The 18,758-nt window shown below is 43.2% G+C and overlaps 2 protein-coding genes across 8 annotated transcripts in view; one reads left to right on the top strand and one right to left on the bottom strand.

Annotated features, from left to right (window-relative positions):
• The window catches only part of LOC142243730 (uncharacterized), a 1,240,762-nt gene that overhangs the window by 879,959 nt on the left and 342,045 nt on the right, over positions 1-18,758 (bottom strand). The gene's annotated exons all lie outside the window — the stretch shown is intronic.
• The window catches only part of LOC142243729 (arf-GAP with GTPase, ANK repeat and PH domain-containing protein 3-like), a 367,370-nt gene that overhangs the window by 188,376 nt on the left and 160,236 nt on the right, over positions 1-18,758 (top strand). For both annotated transcript variants that reach the window (XM_075315925.1, XM_075315926.1), the window contains exon 8: positions 12,288-12,443. In XM_075315925.1, the coding sequence (XP_075172040.1) occupies positions 12,288-12,443 (156 nt within the window). The remainder of the gene's footprint in view (positions 1-12,287; positions 12,444-18,758) is intronic.

The raw sequence follows: 18,758 nt of genomic DNA on the forward strand, positions 1-18,758 counted from the left end.
AGACTGCTCTCAACCTGGATACCCCTGATGGTGACGCCATGGTGAATGATCTTATAGCGGCCATCAATAGACTGCTGGATATTTCTCCTCCAGCGGAGGATGCAGCAGCACAGCAGGAGAAATTCCATTTTAGGTATCCCAAACGTAAATTGAGCTCTTTTCTGGACCACGCGGACTTCAGAGAAGCAGTCCAGAAACACCATGCTTCTCCAGATAAGCGTTTCTCCAAACGTCTTAAGGATACACGTTATCCCTTTCCCCCTGACGTGGTCAAACGCTGGACCCAGTGTCCAAAGGTGGACCCCCCAATCTCCAGGCTTGCTGCTAGAGCCATAGTTGCAGTGGAAGATGGGGCTTCACTTAAAGATGCCAATGACAGACAGATGGACCTTTGGTTGAAATCTGTCTATGAAGCTATCGGTGCGTCGTTTGCTCCAGCATTCGCAGCCGTGTGGGCACTCCAAGCTATCTCAGCTGGTCTGGCGCAGGTGGACTCGATCATACGTCCATCAGTGCCGCAAGTGGCGTCCTTGACCTCGCAAATGTCTGCGTTTGCGACTTACGCTATCAATGCGGTCTTGGACTCTACCAGCCGTACGTCAATGGCGTCCGCCAACTCGGTGGTTTTACGCAGAGCCTTATGGTTAAAAGAATGGAAAGCAGATTCTGCTTCCAAAAAATGCTTAACCAGTTTGCCATTATCTCAAGACAGGCTGTTTGGTGAGCAATTGGCGGAAATCATTAAACAGTCCAAGGGTAAGGACTCTTCCTTACCCCAGCCCAGATCAAGCAAACCTCAGCAGTGGAAGGGACAGTCGAGGTTTCGGTCCTTTCGAGGTTCGGGCAGGACCCAATTCTCCTCGTCCAAAAGGACTCAGAAGGAGCAGAGGAGCTCAGATTCCTGGCGGACTCACTCACGTCCAAAGAAAGCAGCCGGAGGAACCGCTTCCAAGCCGGCTGCCTCATGACTTTCGGCCTCCTCTCTCCGCATTCTCGGTCGGTGGCAGGCTCTCCCGCTTTTGCGGCATTTGGCTGCCACAGGTCAGAGACCGGTGGGTAACAGACATTTTGTCTCACGGGTACCGGATAGAGTTCAGTTCTCGTCCTCCGCCTCGGTTCTTCAGAACTTCCCCACATCCCGACCGAGCCGATGCTCTTCTGCAAGCGGTGTGCTCTCTAAGGGCAGAGGGAGTGGTGATCCCTGTTCCTCTTCAGGACAGAGATCAGGGTTTTTACTCCAATCTATTTGTGGTGCCAAAAAAGGACGGCTCTTTGCGTCCTGTTCTGGACCTAAAACTGCTCAACAAGCACGTGAAAACCAGGCGGTTCCGGATGGAATCCCTCCGCTCCGTCATTGCCTCGATGTCTCAAGGAGATTTCCTAGCATCAATAGACATCAAAGATGCTTATCTCCACGTGCCGATTGCTCCAGAGCACCAGCGTTTTCTACGCTTCGTTATAGGAGACGAACACTTTCAGTTCGTAGCCCTGCCGTTTGGTCTGGCGACAGCCCCACGGGTTTTCACCAAGGTCATGGCAGCAGTGGTAGCAGTCTTGCACTCTCAGGGACACTCGGTGATTCCTTACTTGGACGATCTACTTGTCAAAGCACCCTCTCAAGAGGCATGCCAACACAGCCTGAACGTTGCGCTGGAGACTCTCCAGACTTTCGGGTGGATCATCAACTTTTCAAAGTCAAATCTGTCACCGACCCAATCACTAACATATCTTGGCATGGAGTTTCATACTCTCTCAGCGACAGTGAAGCTTCCGATGGACAAGCAGCGTTCACTACAGACAGGGGTGCACTCTCTCCTTCAAGGCCAGTCGCACCCCTTAAGACGCCTCATGCACTTCCTGGGGAAGATGGTGGCAGCAATGGAGGCAGTCCCGTTTGCGCAGTTTCATCTGCGCCCACTTCAATGGGACATTCTCCGCCAATGGGACGGGAAGTCGACGTCCTTGGACAGGAAAGTCTCCCTTTCCCAGACGGCCAAGGACTCTCTTCAATGGTGGCTTCTTCCCACCTCATTATCACAAGGAAGGTCCTTCCTACCCCCATCCTGGGCGGTGGTCACGACAGACGCGAGTCTGTCAGGGTGGGGAGCAGTTTTTCTCCACCACAGGGCTCAGGGTACGTGGACTCAGCAGGAGTCCACCCTTCAGATCAATGTTCTGGAAATCAGGGCAGTGTATCTTGCCCTACAAGCCTTTCAGCAGTGGCTGGAAGGAAAGCAGATCCGAATTCAGTCGGACAACTCCACAGCGGTGTCATACATCAACCACCAAGGCGGGACACGCAGTCGGCAAGCCTTCCAGGAAGTCCGGCGGATTCTGATGTGGGTGGAAGCCACGGCCTCCACCATTTCCGCAGTTCACATCCCCGGCGTAGAAAACTGGGAAGCGGACTTCCTCAGTCGCCAGGGTATGGACGCAGGGGAATGGTCCCTTCACCCGGACGTGTTTCAGGAAATCTGTCGCCGCTGGGGAAGGCCGGACGTCGATCTAATGGCGTCCCGGCACAACAACAAGGTCCCAGCTTTCATGGCACGGTCTCGCGATCACAGAGCTCTGGCGGCAGACGCCTTAGTGCAAGATTGGTCGCAGTTCCAACTGCCCTATGTGTTTCCCCCTCTGGCACTCTTGCCCAGAGTGCTACGCAAGATCAGGTCCGATTGCCGCCGCGTCCTGCTCGTCGCCCCAGACTGGCCGAGAAGGTCGTGGTATCCGGATCTGTGGCATCTCACGGTCGGCCAACCGTGGGCGCTACCAGACCGGCCAGACTTACTGTCACAAGGGCCGTTTTTCCATCTGAATTCTGCGGCCCTGAACCTGACTGTGTGGCCATTGAGTCCTGGATACTAGCATCTTCAGGATTATCTCAAGGGGTCGTGGCCACCATGAGACAGGCTAGGAAGCCCACGTCTGCTAAGATCTACCACAGAACGTGGAGGATTTTCTTATCCTGGTGCTCGGCACAGGGAGTGTCCCCCTGGCCATTTGCATTGCCTACTTTTCTTTCCTTCCTGCAATCTGGTTTGGAAAAAGGCTTATCGCTCGGCTCCCTTAAAGGGCAAGTCTCAGCGCTATCGGTATTTTTTCAAAAGCGTCTAGCACGACTTCCTCAGGTACGCACGTTCCTGCAGGGGGTTTGTCACATCGTCCCTCCGTACAAACGGCCGTTAGATCCATGGGATCTGAACAGGGTACTAGTTACTCTCCAGAAGCCGCCCTTCGAGCCTCTGAAAGATGTTTCACTTTCTCGGCTCTCACAGAAAGTGGCCTTTCTGGTAGCGGTCACGTCTCTTCGGAGGGTATCCGAGCTGGCGGTGCTGTCATCCAAAGCTCCCTTCCTGGTTTTTCACCAGGACAAGGTAGTGCTGCGCCCGATTCAGGAGTTTCTCCCTAAGGTGGTATCCTCTTTTCATCTCAATCAGGATATCTCCTTGCCTTCCTTTTGTCCTCATCCAGTTCATAGGTATGAAAAAGATTTGCATTTGTTGGATCTCGTGAGAGCACTCAGGATCTACATTTCCCGCACGGCGCCCCTGCGCCGCTCGGATGCACTCTTTGTCCTTGTCGCTGGTAAGCGCAAAGGATCGCAGGCTTCCAAATCCACCCTGGCTCGATGGATCAAGGAACCAATTCTTGAAGCCTACCGTTCTGCTGGGCTTCCGGTTCCATCAGGGCTGAAGGCCCATTCTACCAGAGCCGTGGGTGCGTCCTGGGCATTACGACACCAGGCTACGGCTCAACAGGTGTGCCAGGCAGCTACCTGGTCGAGTCTGCACACTTTCACCAAACATTATCAGGTGCATACCTACGCTTCGGCGGACGCCAGCCTAGGTAGAAGAGTCCTGCAGGCGGCGGTTGCCTCCTCGTAGGAGAGGGCTGTTTTGCAGCTCTAACTTGAGGTATTACTTTACCCACCCAGGGACTGCTTTTGGACGTCCCAATCGTCTGGGTCTCCCAATGGAGCGCCGAAGAAGAAGGGAATTTTGTTACTTACCGTAAATTCCTTTTCTTCTAGCTCCAATTGGGAGACCCAGCACCCGCCCTGTTTCCTTCGGGATTTTTGTTTTTTTCGGGTACACATGTTGTTCATGTTGAACGGTTTCAGTTCTCCGATGTTACTCGGAGTGAATTTGTTTAAACCAGTTATTGGCTTTCCTCCTTCTTGCTTTAGCACTAAAACTGGTGAGCCAGTGATCCCACTGGGGGTGTATAGCCAGAAGGGGAGGGGCCTTACACTTTTTAGTGTAATGCTTTGTGTGGCCTCCGGAGGCAGTGCTATACACGCAATCGTCTGGGTCTCCCAATAAGAGCTAGAAGAAAAGGAATTTACGGTAAGTAACAAAATTCCCTTCATTACTATATCACACTGAGGAGAAGAGTGGCCATATTACTATATATATATTACTATATCACACTGAGGAGAAGAGCGGCCATATTACTATATATATATTACTATATCACACTGAGGAGAAGAGTGGCCATATTACTATATATATATTACTATATCACACTGAGGAGAAGAGCGGCCATATTACTATATATATATTACTATATCACACTGAGGAGAAGAGTGGCCATATTACTATATATATATTACTATATCACACTGAGGAGAAGAGTGGCCATATTACTATATATATTACTATATCACACTGAGGAGAAGAGTGGCCATATTACTATATATATTACTATATCACACTGAGGAGAAGAGCGGCCATATTACTATATATATATTACTATATCACACTGAGGAGAAGAGCGGCCATATTACTATATATATATTACTATATCACACTGAGGAGAAGAGCGGCCATATTACTATATATATTACTATATCACACTGAGGAGAAGAGCGGCCATATTACTATATATATATTACTATATCACACTGAGGAGAAGAGCGGCCATATTACTATATATATATTACTATATCACACTGAGGAGAAGAGCGACCATATTACTATATATATATTACTATATCACACTGAGGAGAAGAGCGGCCATATTACTATATATATTACTATATCACACTGAGGAGAAGAGCGGCCATATTACTATATATATATTACTATATCACACTGAGGAGAAGAGCGGCCATATTACTATATATATATTACTATATCACACTGAGGAGAAGAGTGGCCATATTACTATATATATTACTATATCACACTGAGGAGAAGAGCGGCCATATTACTATATATATATTACTATATCACACTGAGGAGAAGAGCGGCCATATTACTATATATATATTACTATATCACACTGAGGAGAAGAGCGGCCATATTACTATATATATTACTATATCACACTGAGGAGAAGAGCGGCCATATTACTATATATATATTACTATATCACACTGAGGAGAAGAGCGGCCATATTACTATATATATATTACTATATCACACTGAGGAGAAGAGCGACCATATTACTATATATATATTACTATATCACACTGAGGAGAAGAGCGGCCATATTACTATATATATTACTATATCACACTGAGGAGAAGAGCGGCCATATTACTATATATATTACTATATCACACTGAGGAGAAGAGCGGCCATATTACTATATATATATTACTATATCACACTGAGGAGAAGAGCGGCCATATTACTATATATATATTACTATATCACACTGAGGAGAAGAGTGGCCATATTACTATATATATATTACTATATCACACTGAGGAGAAGAGTGGCCATATTACTATATATATATATTACTATATCACACTGAGGAGAAGAGCGGCCATATTACTATATATATATTACTATATCACACTGAGGAGAAGAGTGGCCATATTACTATATATATATTACTATATCACACTGAGGAGAAGAGTGGCCATATTACTATATATATATTACTATATCACACTGAGGAGAAGAGCGACCATATTATTATATATATTACTATATCACACTGAGGAGAAGAGCGGCCATATTACTATATATATTACTATATCACACTGAGGAGAAGAGCGGCCATATTACTATATATATATTACTATATCACACTGAGGAGAAGAGCGGCCATATTACTATATATATATTACTATATCACACTGAGGAGAAGAGCGGCCATATTACTATATATATATTACTATATCACACTGAGGAGAAGAGCGGCCATATTACTATATATATATATATATTACTATATCACACTGAGGAGAAGAGCGGCCATATTACTATATATATTACTATATCACACTGAGGAGAAGAGCAGCCATATTACTATATATATATTACTATATCACACTGAGGAGAAGAGCGGCCATATTACTATATATATTACTATATCACACTGAGGAGAAGAGCGACCATATTACTATATATATTACTATATCACACTGAGGAGAAGAGCGGCCATATTACTATATATATATTACTATATCACACTGAGGAGAAGAGCGGCCATATTACTATATATATATTACTATATCACACTGAGGAGAAGAGCGGCCATATTACTATATATATTACTATATCACACTGAGGAGAAGGAGCGGCCATATTACTATATATATATATTACTATATCACACTGAGGAGAAGAGCGACCATATTACTATATATATTACTATATCACACTGAGGAGAAGAGCGGCCATATTACTATATATATATTACTATATCACACTGAGGAGAAGAGCGGCCATATTACTATATATATATTACTATATCACACTGAGGAGAAGAGCGGCCATATTACTATATATATTACTATATCACACTGAGGAGAGGAGCGGCCATATTACTATAATATATATTACTATCTCACACTGAGGAGAAGAGCGGCCATATTACTATATATATTACTATATCACACTGAGGAGAAGAGCGACCATATTACTATATATATATTACTATATCACACTGAGGAGAAGAGCGGCCATATTACTATATATATTACTATATCACACTGAGGAGAAGAGCGGCCATATTACTATATATATATTACTATATCACACTGAGGAGAAGAGCGGCCATATTACTATTTATATTACTATATCACACTGAGGAGAAGAGCGGCCATATTACTATATATATTACTATATCACACTGAGGAGAAGGGCGGCCATATTACTATATATATTACTATATCACACTGAGGAGAAGGGCAGCCATATTACTATATATATATATATTACTATATCACACTGAGGAGAAGAGCGGCCATATTACTATATATATTACTATATCACACTGAGGAGAAGAGCGGCCATATTACTATATATATTACTATATCACACTGAGGAGAAGAGCGGCCATATTACTATATATATTACTATATCACACTGAGGAGAAGAGCGGCCATATTACTATATATATATATTACTATATCACACTGAGAAGAAGAGCGGCCATATTACTATATATATATTACTATATCACACTGAGGAGAAGAGCGGCCATATTACTATATATATTACTATATCACACTGAGGAGAAGAGCGGCCATATTACTATATATATATTACTATATCACACTGAGGAGAAGAGCGGCCATATTACTATATATATATATTACTATATCACACTGAGGAGAAGAGCGGCCATATTACTATATATATATCACTATATCACACTGAGGAGAAGAGCGGCCATATTACTATATATATTACTATATCACACTGAGGAGAAGAGCGGCCATATTACTATATATATATTACTATATCACACTGAGGAGAAGAGCGGCCATATTACTATATATATATTACTATATCACACTGAGGAGAAGAACGGCCATATTACTATATATATATTACTATATCACACTGAGAAGAGTGGCCATATTACTATATATATATTACTATATCACACTGAGGAGAAGAGCGGCCATATTACTATATATATATATTACTATATCACACTGAGGAGAAGAGCGGCCATATTACTATATATATATTACTATATCACACTGAGGAGAAGAGCGGCCATATTACTATATATATTACTATATCACACTGAAGAGAAGAGTGGCCATATTACTATATATATATATTACTATATCACACTGAGGAGAAGAGCGGCCATATTATTATATATATTACTATATCACACTGAGGAGAAGAGCGGCCATATTACTATATATATTACTATATCACACTGAGGAGAAGAGCGGCCATATTACTATATATATATTACTATATCACACTGAGGAGAAGGGCGGCCATATTACTATATATATTACTATATCACACTGAGGAGAAGAGCGGCCATATTACTATATATATATTACTATATCACACTGAGGAGAAGAGCGGCCATATTACTATATATATTACTATATCACACTGAGGAGAAGAGCGGCCATATTACTATATATATATTACTATATCACACTGAGGAGAAGAGCGGCCATATTACTATATATATTACTATATCACACTGAGGAGAAGAGCGGCCATATTACTATATATATATTACTATATCACACTGAGGAGAAGAGCGACCATATTACTATATATATATTACTATATCACACTGAGGAGAAGAGCGGGCCATATTACTATATATATATTACTATATCACACTGAGGAGAAGAGCGGCCATATACTATATATATATTACTATATCACACTGAGGAGAAGAGCGACCATATTACTATATATATATTACTATATCACACTGAGGAGAAGAGCGGCCATATTACTATATATATATTACTATATCACACTGAGGAGAAGGCGGCCATATTACTATATATATATTACTATATCACACTGAGGAGAAGAGCGGCCATATTACTATATATATATTACTATATCACACTGAGGAGGAAGAGCGGTCATATTACTATATATATTACTATATCACACTGAGGAGAAGAGTGGCCATAATACTATATATATATATATATATATATATATATATATATATATATTACTATATCACACTGAGGAGAAGAGCGGCCATATTACTATATATATATTACTATATCACACTGAGGAGAAGAGCGGCCATATTACTATATATATTACTATATCACACTGAGGAGAAGAGCGGCCATATTACTATATATATATTACTATATCACACTGAGAGAAGGGCGGCCATATTACTATATATATATATTACTATATCACACTGAGGAGAAGAGCAGCCATATTACTATATATATATATATAGATATATATATTACTATATCACACTGAGGAGAAGGGCGGCCATATTACTATATATATATATTACTATATCACACTGAGGAGAAGAGCGGCCATATTACTATATATATTACTATATCACACTGAGGAGAAGGGCGACCATATTACTATATATATATATATATAGATATATATATATATATTACTATATCACACTGAGGAGAAGAGCAGCCATATTACTATATATATATATATTACTATATCACACTGAGGAGAAGGGCGGCCATATTACTATATATATTACTATATCACACTGAGGAGAAGAGCGGCCATATTACTATATATATATAATATATATTACTATATCACACTGAGGAGAAGAGCGGCCATATTACTATATATATATTACTATATCACACTGAGGAGAAGAGCGGCCATATTACTATATATATATTACTATATCACACTGAGGAGAAGAGCGGCCATATTACTATATATATATATTACTATATCACACTGAGGAGAAGAGCGGCCATATTACTATATATATATTACTATATCACACTGAGGAGAAGAGCGGCATAATACTATATATATATATTACTATATCACACTGAGGAGAAGAGCGGCCATATTACTATATATATTACTATATCACACTGAGGAGAAGAGCGGCCATATTACTATATATATTACTATATCACACTGAGGAGAAGAGCGGCCATATTACTATATATATATTACTATATCACACTGAGGAGAAGAGCGGCCATATTACTATATATATATTACTATATCACACTGAGGAGAAGAGCGGCCATATTACTATATATATTTACTATATCACACTGAGGAGAAGAGCGGCCATATTACTATATATATATTACTATATCACACTGAGGAGAAGAGCGGCCATAATACTATATATATATTACTATATCACACTGAGGAGAAGAGCGGCCATATTACTATATATATATTACTATATCACACTGAGGAGAAGAGCGACCATATTACTATATATATATTACTATATCACACTGAGGAGAAGAGCGGCCATATTACTATATATATTACTATATCACACTGAGGAGAAGAGCGGCCATATTACTATATATATATTACTATATCACACTGAGGAGAAGGGCGGCCATATTACTATATATATATTACTATATCACACTGAGGAGAAGAGCGGCCATATTACTATATATATTACTATATCACACTGAGGAGAAGAGCGGCCATATTACTATATATATATATACTATATCACACTGAGGAGAAGAGCGACCATATTATTATATATATATTACTATATCACACTGAGGAGAAGAGCGGCCATCTTACTATATATATTACTATATCACACTGAGGAGAAGGGCGGCCATATTACTATATATATTACTATATCACACTGAGGAGAAGAGCGGCCATATTACTATATATATTACTATATCACACTGAGGAGAAGAGCGGCCATAATACTATATATATATATATATATATATATATATATATATATATTACTATATCACACTGAGGAGAAGAGCGGCCATATTACTATATATATATTACTATATCACACTGAGGAGAAGAGCGGCCATATTACTATATATATATTACTATATCACACTGAGGAGGAGAGCGGTCATATTACTATATATATTACTATATCACACTGAGGAGAAGAGCGGCCATAATACTATATATATATATATATATATATATTACTATATCACACTGAGGAGAAGAGCGGCCATATTACTATATATATATTACTATATCACACTGAGGAGAAGAGCGGCCATATTACTATATATATTACTATATCACACTGAGGAGAAGGGCGGCCATATTACTATATATATATATTACTATATCACACTGAGGAGAAGAGCAGCCATATTACTATATATATATATATATATATATATTACTATATCACACTGAGGAGAAGGGCGGCCATATTACTATATATATATATATATTACTATATCACACTGAGGAGAAGAGCGGCCATATTACTATATATATTACTATATCACACTGAGGAGAAGGGCGACCATATTACTATATATATATATATATATATATATATATATATATTACTATATCACACTGAGGAGAAGAGCAGCCATATTACTATATATATATATATTACTATATCACACTGAGGAGAAGGGCGGCCATATTACTATATATATATATATATATATTACTATAACACACTGAGGAGAAGAGCGGCCATATTACTATATATATTACTATATCACACTGAGGAGAAGAGCGGCCATATTACTATATATATTATATATATTACTATATCACACTGAGGAGAAGAGCGGCCATATTACTATATATATTACTATATCACACTGAGGAGAAGAGTGGCCATATTACTATATATATATATTACTATATCACACTGAGGAGAAGAGCGGCCATATTACTATATATATATTACTATATCACACTGAGGAGAAGGGCGGCCATATTACTATGTATATATTACTATATCACACTGAGGAGAAGAGCGGCCATATTACTATATATATATATTACTATATCACACTGAGGAGAAGAGCGGCCATATTACTATATATATATATTACTATATCACACTGAGGAGAAGGGCGGCCATATTATTATGTATATATTACTATATCACACTGAGGAGAAGAGCGACCATATTACTATATATATTACTATATCACACTGAGGAGAAGAGCGGCCATATTACTATATATATATATTACTATATCACACTGAGGAGAAGAGCGCCATATTACTATATATATATTACTATATCACACTGAGGAGAAGGGCGGCCATATTACTATATATATTACTATATCACACTGAGGAGAAGAGCGGCCATATTACTATATATATTACTATATCACACTGAGGAGAAGAGCGGCCATATTACTATGTATATATTACTATATCACACTGAAGAGATTGGTGACAATTCAGTCATTTTTTTTTTAGTAATATTTATTTCTTAGTATTGTACCCAGGTTATATATAGTATTTTTCTGGCGGCTGTGACATCACACCTGTGTGGTATACGGGTAATTACAGTTTTTTCGTTTCCGCTGCACTTTCTGTTGTTATATTCTGTGACTCTTGTGTTCTCTTCTTTCTCAGGCCACAAATGGTGGAGGAACATTCAGTGATTATTCCTCATCTGTCCCATCCACACCCAGTATAAGCCAACGAGAGCTTCGCATTGAGACCATTGCCGCCTCTAGTACCCCAACACCAATCCGAAAGCAAAGCAAGCGTCGCTCCAACATCTTTACAGTGAGTACTATCGAAAGATGGGGCAGATCACATCCGCTTCTTCTTGAGCAGGCAGAATATGTGAGGTTCAAGCCTTGAAATAAGACAGAAGCATGAAGGAGGCTGACTCCAGGTAATTCCGATGATTGGGCACATGAAATGTTGGGAGAATCCGGGCCATTGTACAGCTGGGGACCTCATTACTTGTTAGGGGACGGATAGGTGACAGTATTGGACACATATCTGACGCCAGACAGAGACAACACTAAACTCTGCAGAGAGGAAGAAATCTCCAGTTTCATGAACTGAACTTCTATAGAAACACAGTGAAGGTTCCGAGGAGGATACAGTAACATGGGGAAGATTTGAGAACATGAGGAGCATATGGGAACATGAGCAAGAGATGAGAACATGAGGAGCATATGGGAACATGAGCAAGAGATGAGAACATGAAGAGCATATAGGAACATGAGGAGCATATGGGAACATGAGGAGGATACAGGAATATGAGTAGTTGTTGACACCATAAGAAAGATATGGGAACTTGAGAAGGATGAGAGAACATGAGAAGGATAGGGAAACAACTGGATAGGGGAGCAAGAGGAGGATAGGGGAGCAAGAGGAGGATAGGGGAGCAAGAGGAGGATAGGGGAGCAAGAGGAGGATAGTGGAGCAAGAGGAGGATAGGGGAGCAAGAGGAGGATAGTGGAGCAAGAGGAGGATAGGGGAGCAAGAGGAGGCTATGGGAACAAGAGGGAAATTCAGAAACAGGAGGAGGAGGGACATGAGGAACATATGGGCCTGTCACGGGGTCCTTTTCCGATATCACACAATCAACAGAGCGAGAGATGATTGAACAATCCAATGAACATTTATTCCATGCAAGTCAGAACGTCCATCAAATAATCCACTACACATAGGGTAACGTAGTCCAGTAATGGCATAAATGTCCCAGGAGGTTAGTCACAATCCTCCAGCAGTCCTTTTCCAGGGAAATCGGGGTTTTCTCACAGTCTCTCTGGGATGTCAGCTTCTCCCTCAGAGAGAATCAATCTTACTCCTTATCTCTTGTCTTTCTCAGCCAGAATGAATAATCCCCCAGGTAAGCAGAAAGTTAAGGTAGATCCCAGGCGCCCTCCCCAGACATGGGGACAAAAGCCCGGCAGGATTAACATGCAAACAGGACAATGTACACACAAGGAATACACAGAATGGACAGATCACCATGCCTAGAATACGAAACTACACAATTCTACACAACCCCCCATATTCCACCATCACAGAGAACATGAGAAAGAGATGGGGAACATGAGGATGACACTGGAACATGAGTAGTGTTTGAGAACATGAGAAGGATGCGAGAACATGAGAAGGATAGGGAAATAACTGGATGCGGGAACAAGAGGAGGATACAGGAACAAGAGGAGGATATGGAAGCAAGTGGAGAATACAGAAACATGAGGATATGAGAACAAGAAGAGGATACAGAAACCTGAGGAGGAGGGACAAGAAAAGAATATGGGAACATGTGGATGATACAAGGACAATGAGGATTATATGGGAACATGAGAATATAACAGGGATATGAGGAGGATGCGGGGAAACAAGGAGGATATGGGGACATGAGGATACTGGGACAAGTGGAAGATACATGAGCTGAGTACTCGGAGGACACTGATTTGGGACATGAGAATTTGATGAGTGTGGGAACGGTGAGGAGGATAATGAGTATGACTGTACTTGAGTCTGATATAGGGGAAGTAATGAGTATATGCTCAAATGAGAGGTTATATGGAAATCACAATACTAAGGGGACTCAAAAGATAAAGGAAACAAGGAGAATAATAGGACTCTCTGAATTCACTGAGATGAGGGATATACATGAAGCGAACACCGGGACAAGAGGAAGGAGCCAAGGCAGATATTAGGACATGACAAGAAATAGAATACTGGGACCAGGGGTATACCACCTGAGCATACGGGGACCCAAGAAGCATAGTGACAATACTGGGATGAGAGGTACACATGGGGAAGGAACCTACCACAATACGAGGTGACAACGAGGTTATTCTGACATGTGGAGACTCATGGAGCATACATGAAAAGAATACAGGGACTAGCTTCTGGTAATTAGGATTTAGAGGAGAGAATAAACAGATAAAACCAGACCTCTCTGTCCTGACTACATATTACATGCCCAGGAAGACTCTAGGCCTATTCCAGTGTATAATGTATGAGGCCGTATTTCCTCCTTCCATGTCATGTTCACCAGACCTGATCGATTATAGTCTGGACAATTCTGACTGTATTAATGACAATTTCTTATTCACAAGTGAACCTGATAAGAGTACAATCTTCTGGCCAACCAAACCAGCACTTTATAGAACTGCTAGAACATACAAGGCCAAACCTGGGAAAGGAGCCATAATGCCCTCTAAATCCCAACCACAGATGATTGCAGAATATACAAGAAGATCAGACCTCACCAGCCCTGATGACATCAGCTTACCTAAGATAACTGAGATGATCATGGTCTAAAGGCCCCGTCACACTAAGCAACATCGCTAGCAACATCGCTGCTAACGAACAACTTTTGTGACGTTGCTAGCGATGTTGCTGTATGTGACATCCAGCAACAACCTGGCCCCTGCTGTGAGGTCGCTGGTTGTTGCTGAATGTCCTGGCCCCTGCTGTGAGGTCGTTGGTTGTTGCTGAATGTCCTGGCCCCTGCTGTGAGGTCGCTGGTTGTTGCTGAATGTCCTGGCCTCTGCTGTGAGGTCGTTGGTTGTTGCTGAATGTCCTGGCCCCTGCTGTGAGGTCGCTGGTTGTTGGTGAATGTCCTGGCCCCTGCTGTGAGGTCGCTGGTTGTTGCTGAATGTCCTGGCCCCTGCTGTGAGGTCGCTGGTTGTTGCTGAATGTCCTGGCCCCTGCTGTGAGGTCGCTGGTTGTTGCTGAATGTCCTGGCCCCTGCTGTGAGGTCGTTGGTTGTTGCTGAATGTCCTGGCCCCTGCTGTGAGGTCGCCGGTTGTTGCTGAATGTCCTGGCCCCTGCTGTGAGGTCGTTGGTTGTTGCTGAATGTCCTGGCCCCTGCTGTGAGGTCGCTGGTTGTTGCTGAATGTCCTGGCCTCTGCTGTGAGGTCGTTGGTTGTTGCTGAATGTCCTGGCCTCTGCTGTGAGGTCGTTGGTTGTTGCTGAATGTCCTGGCCTCTGCTGTGAGGTCGCCGGTTGTTGGTGAATGTCCTGGCCCCTGCTGTGAGGTCGTTGATTGTTGCTGAATGTCCTGGCCTCTGCTGTGAGGTCGCTGGTTGTTGCTGAATGTCCTGGCCTCTGCTGTGAGGTCGCTGGTTGTTGCTGAATGTCCTGGCCCCTGCTGTGAGGTCGCTGGTTGTTGCTGAATGTCCTGGCCTCTGCTGTGAGGTCGTTGGTTGTTGCTGAATGTCCTGGCCCCTGCTGTGAGGTCGTTGGTTGTTGCTGAATGTCCTGGCCTCTGCTGTGAGGTCGCTGGTTGTTGGTGAATGTCCTGGCCCCTGCTGTGAGGTCGCTGGTTGTTGCTGAATGTCCTGGCCCCTGCTGTGAGGTCGCCGGTCGTTGCTGAATGTCCTGGCCCCTGCTGTGAGGTCGCTGGTTGTTGGTGAATGTCCTGGCCCCTGCTGTGAGGTCGCTGGTTGTTGCTGAATGTCCTGGCCCCTGCTGTGAGGTCGTTGATTGTTGCTGAATGTCCTGGCCCCTGCTGTGAGGTCGCTGGTTGTTGCTGAATGTCCTGGCCCCTGCTGTGAGGTCGCTGGTTGTTGCTGAATGTCCTGGCCTCTGCTGTGAGGTCGCTGGTTGTTGCTGAATGTCCTGGCCCCTGCTGTGAGGTCGCCGGTTGTTGCTGAATGTCCTGGCCTCTGCTGTGAGGTCGCTGGTTGTTGCTGAATGTCCTGGCCCCTGCTGTGAGGTCGTTGGTTGTTGCTGAATGTCCTGGCCCCTGCTGTGAGGTCGCTGGTTGTTGCTGAATGTCCTGGCCCCTGCTGTGAGGTCGCCGGTTGTTGCTGAATGTCCTGGCCTCTGCTGTGAGGTCGTTGGTTGTTGCTGAATGTCCTGGCCTCTGCTGTGAGGTCGTTGGTTGTTGCTGAATGTCCTGGCCCCTGCTGTGAGGTCGCCGGTCGTTGCTGAATGTCCTGGGCCATTTTTTAGTTGTTGCTGTCCCGCTGTGAAGCACAGATCGCTGTGTGTGACAGCGAGACAGCAACAACTAATGTGCAGGCAGCAGGAGCCGGCTTCTGCGGAGGCTGGTAACCAATGTAAACATCGGGTAACCAAGAAGCCCTGTCCTTGGTTACCCGATATTTACCTTTGTTACCAGCCTCCGCCGCTCTCACTGTCAGTGCCGGCTCCTGCTCTGTGCACATTTAGCTGCAGTACATATCGGGTAATTAACCCGATGTGTGCTGTAACCAGGAGAGCAGGGAGCCAGCGCTAAGCGATGTGCGCTGCTCCCTGCTCTGTGCACATGTAGCTGCAGCACACATTGGGTAATTAACCCGATGTGTGCTGTAACTAGGAGAGCAGGGAGCCAGCGCTCAGTGTGCGCTGCTCCCTGCTCTCTGCACGTGTAGCTCCGTGCGCTGGTAACCAAGGTAAATATTGGGTTGGTTACCCGATATTTACCTTAGTTACCAAGCACAGCATCTTCCACGTGGCGCTGGGGGCTGGTCACTGGTTGCTGGTGAGCTTACCAGCAACTCGTGTAGCGACGCTCCAGCGATCCCTGCCAGGTCAGGTTGCTGGTGGGATCGCTGGAGCGTCGCAGTGTGACATCTCACCAGCAACCTCCTAGCAACTTACCAGCGATCCCTATCGTTGTTGGGATCGCTGGTAAGTTGCTTAGTGTGACTGGACCTTTAATCCCAACCACAGATGATTGGAGAATATGTAGGAGGATCAGACCTCACCCACCTTGATGACATGACCTTACCTAACATGACTGAGATGATCACAATCTAAATCCCAACCACAGATGATTGGAGAATATGGAGGAGGATCAGACCTCACCCACCTTGATGACATGACCTTACCTAACATGACTGAGATGATCACAATCTAAATCCCAACCACAGATGATTGGAGAATATGGAGGAGGATAACATGACCTTACCTAACAGGACTGAGATGATCATGGTATAAATCCCATTCAGAGATCCAAGTTCTAGCTGTAGTTCTGATACGTGACCAGGACGACAGGGACGGACATGATTACGAGAGATGACCTTGTACCATCAGGACCTTTCTGCAGTGGTTCTACGTTTGGGGTGGAGGGACTTATGGGCTGTTTTCGGCAATGTCTTGTCGTCATCATCATCACTATGCTTTTACTTGTGTTATACTTTGTGATTGTTCTCTAAATGTTCTTTTGAAATTCATTTCCCAAATGCTTAATTTGTTTGGAGATTGCTCCTTCATCATTGATTTTCAGACTGGGAGAGAGAGAACGAGGGAATTCCTCCACAATGTCCTACTTTACAAGTCCTAAAGAAATAATAGAAGTCACCCCGTAGTTTGTGGGTTTTGGGGCTTTCTGGGAGTTGTAGTTCCCCCACATTATAATCTCTTACCTCTTCTAAGAGCTGCCCATGTTCAGAAGACCTCTTGGATGTACCAGACCTATTGTAATGTTACTACACAGGGTGACAAATTATTCTGCAGATGTGGCTAATCAAGACTTGCACATCTATGTTTCCGCAAACATGGCCACATTTTCCAGCTGAGCAGATGACCTATTCAGCCCACCATCTTTTATCAGACGTTGTGAGGGATCGATTGTTGCGTGGACACTATCCGCTTTGAGTCCTCGGCTTTTCTTCTGAGGGAATCTTCTAATCTTCTTAGATTGCAGGTGAATATTTTCTTACAATTTTCAGCCATCTTGAGCTTCCACGCCTTCGGCTGGCGTCTGGACCACAGCTGCTATTGGTCTTGTAGACCCTGCGCAGTAGCTAAGCGCACGCTCCAGAGATCCCACCAGCTTCACGGCAGCTCAATAGACAACATGCTTAGCCGCCACCGCTAGACTACAGCGGTGGTCGGTCTCCTAGGTAACAAGCTGGAAACTAAATATATGTTAATAGCTCAAGAATGGCTGAAAATGTTTCCTGACACCATCTATGAAGATGGGAATAACCCTGTAAGTGTATAGACCGCTATAATGGCCCAGTCATGTCCTGAGGGGCAGCACGATGCCGCTGTGAGGGGCTCCCACCAAGGAGAGGCCGATTATGTGGAGACACTATTATTATTATTATTATTATTTATTATTATAGCGCCATTTATTCCATGGCGCTTTACAAGTGAAAGAGG

Source organism: Anomaloglossus baeobatrachus, chromosome 6 (assembly GCF_048569485.1).
Source record: "Anomaloglossus baeobatrachus isolate aAnoBae1 chromosome 6, aAnoBae1.hap1, whole genome shotgun sequence".
Lineage (NCBI taxonomy): Eukaryota > Metazoa > Chordata > Amphibia > Anura > Aromobatidae > Anomaloglossus > Anomaloglossus baeobatrachus.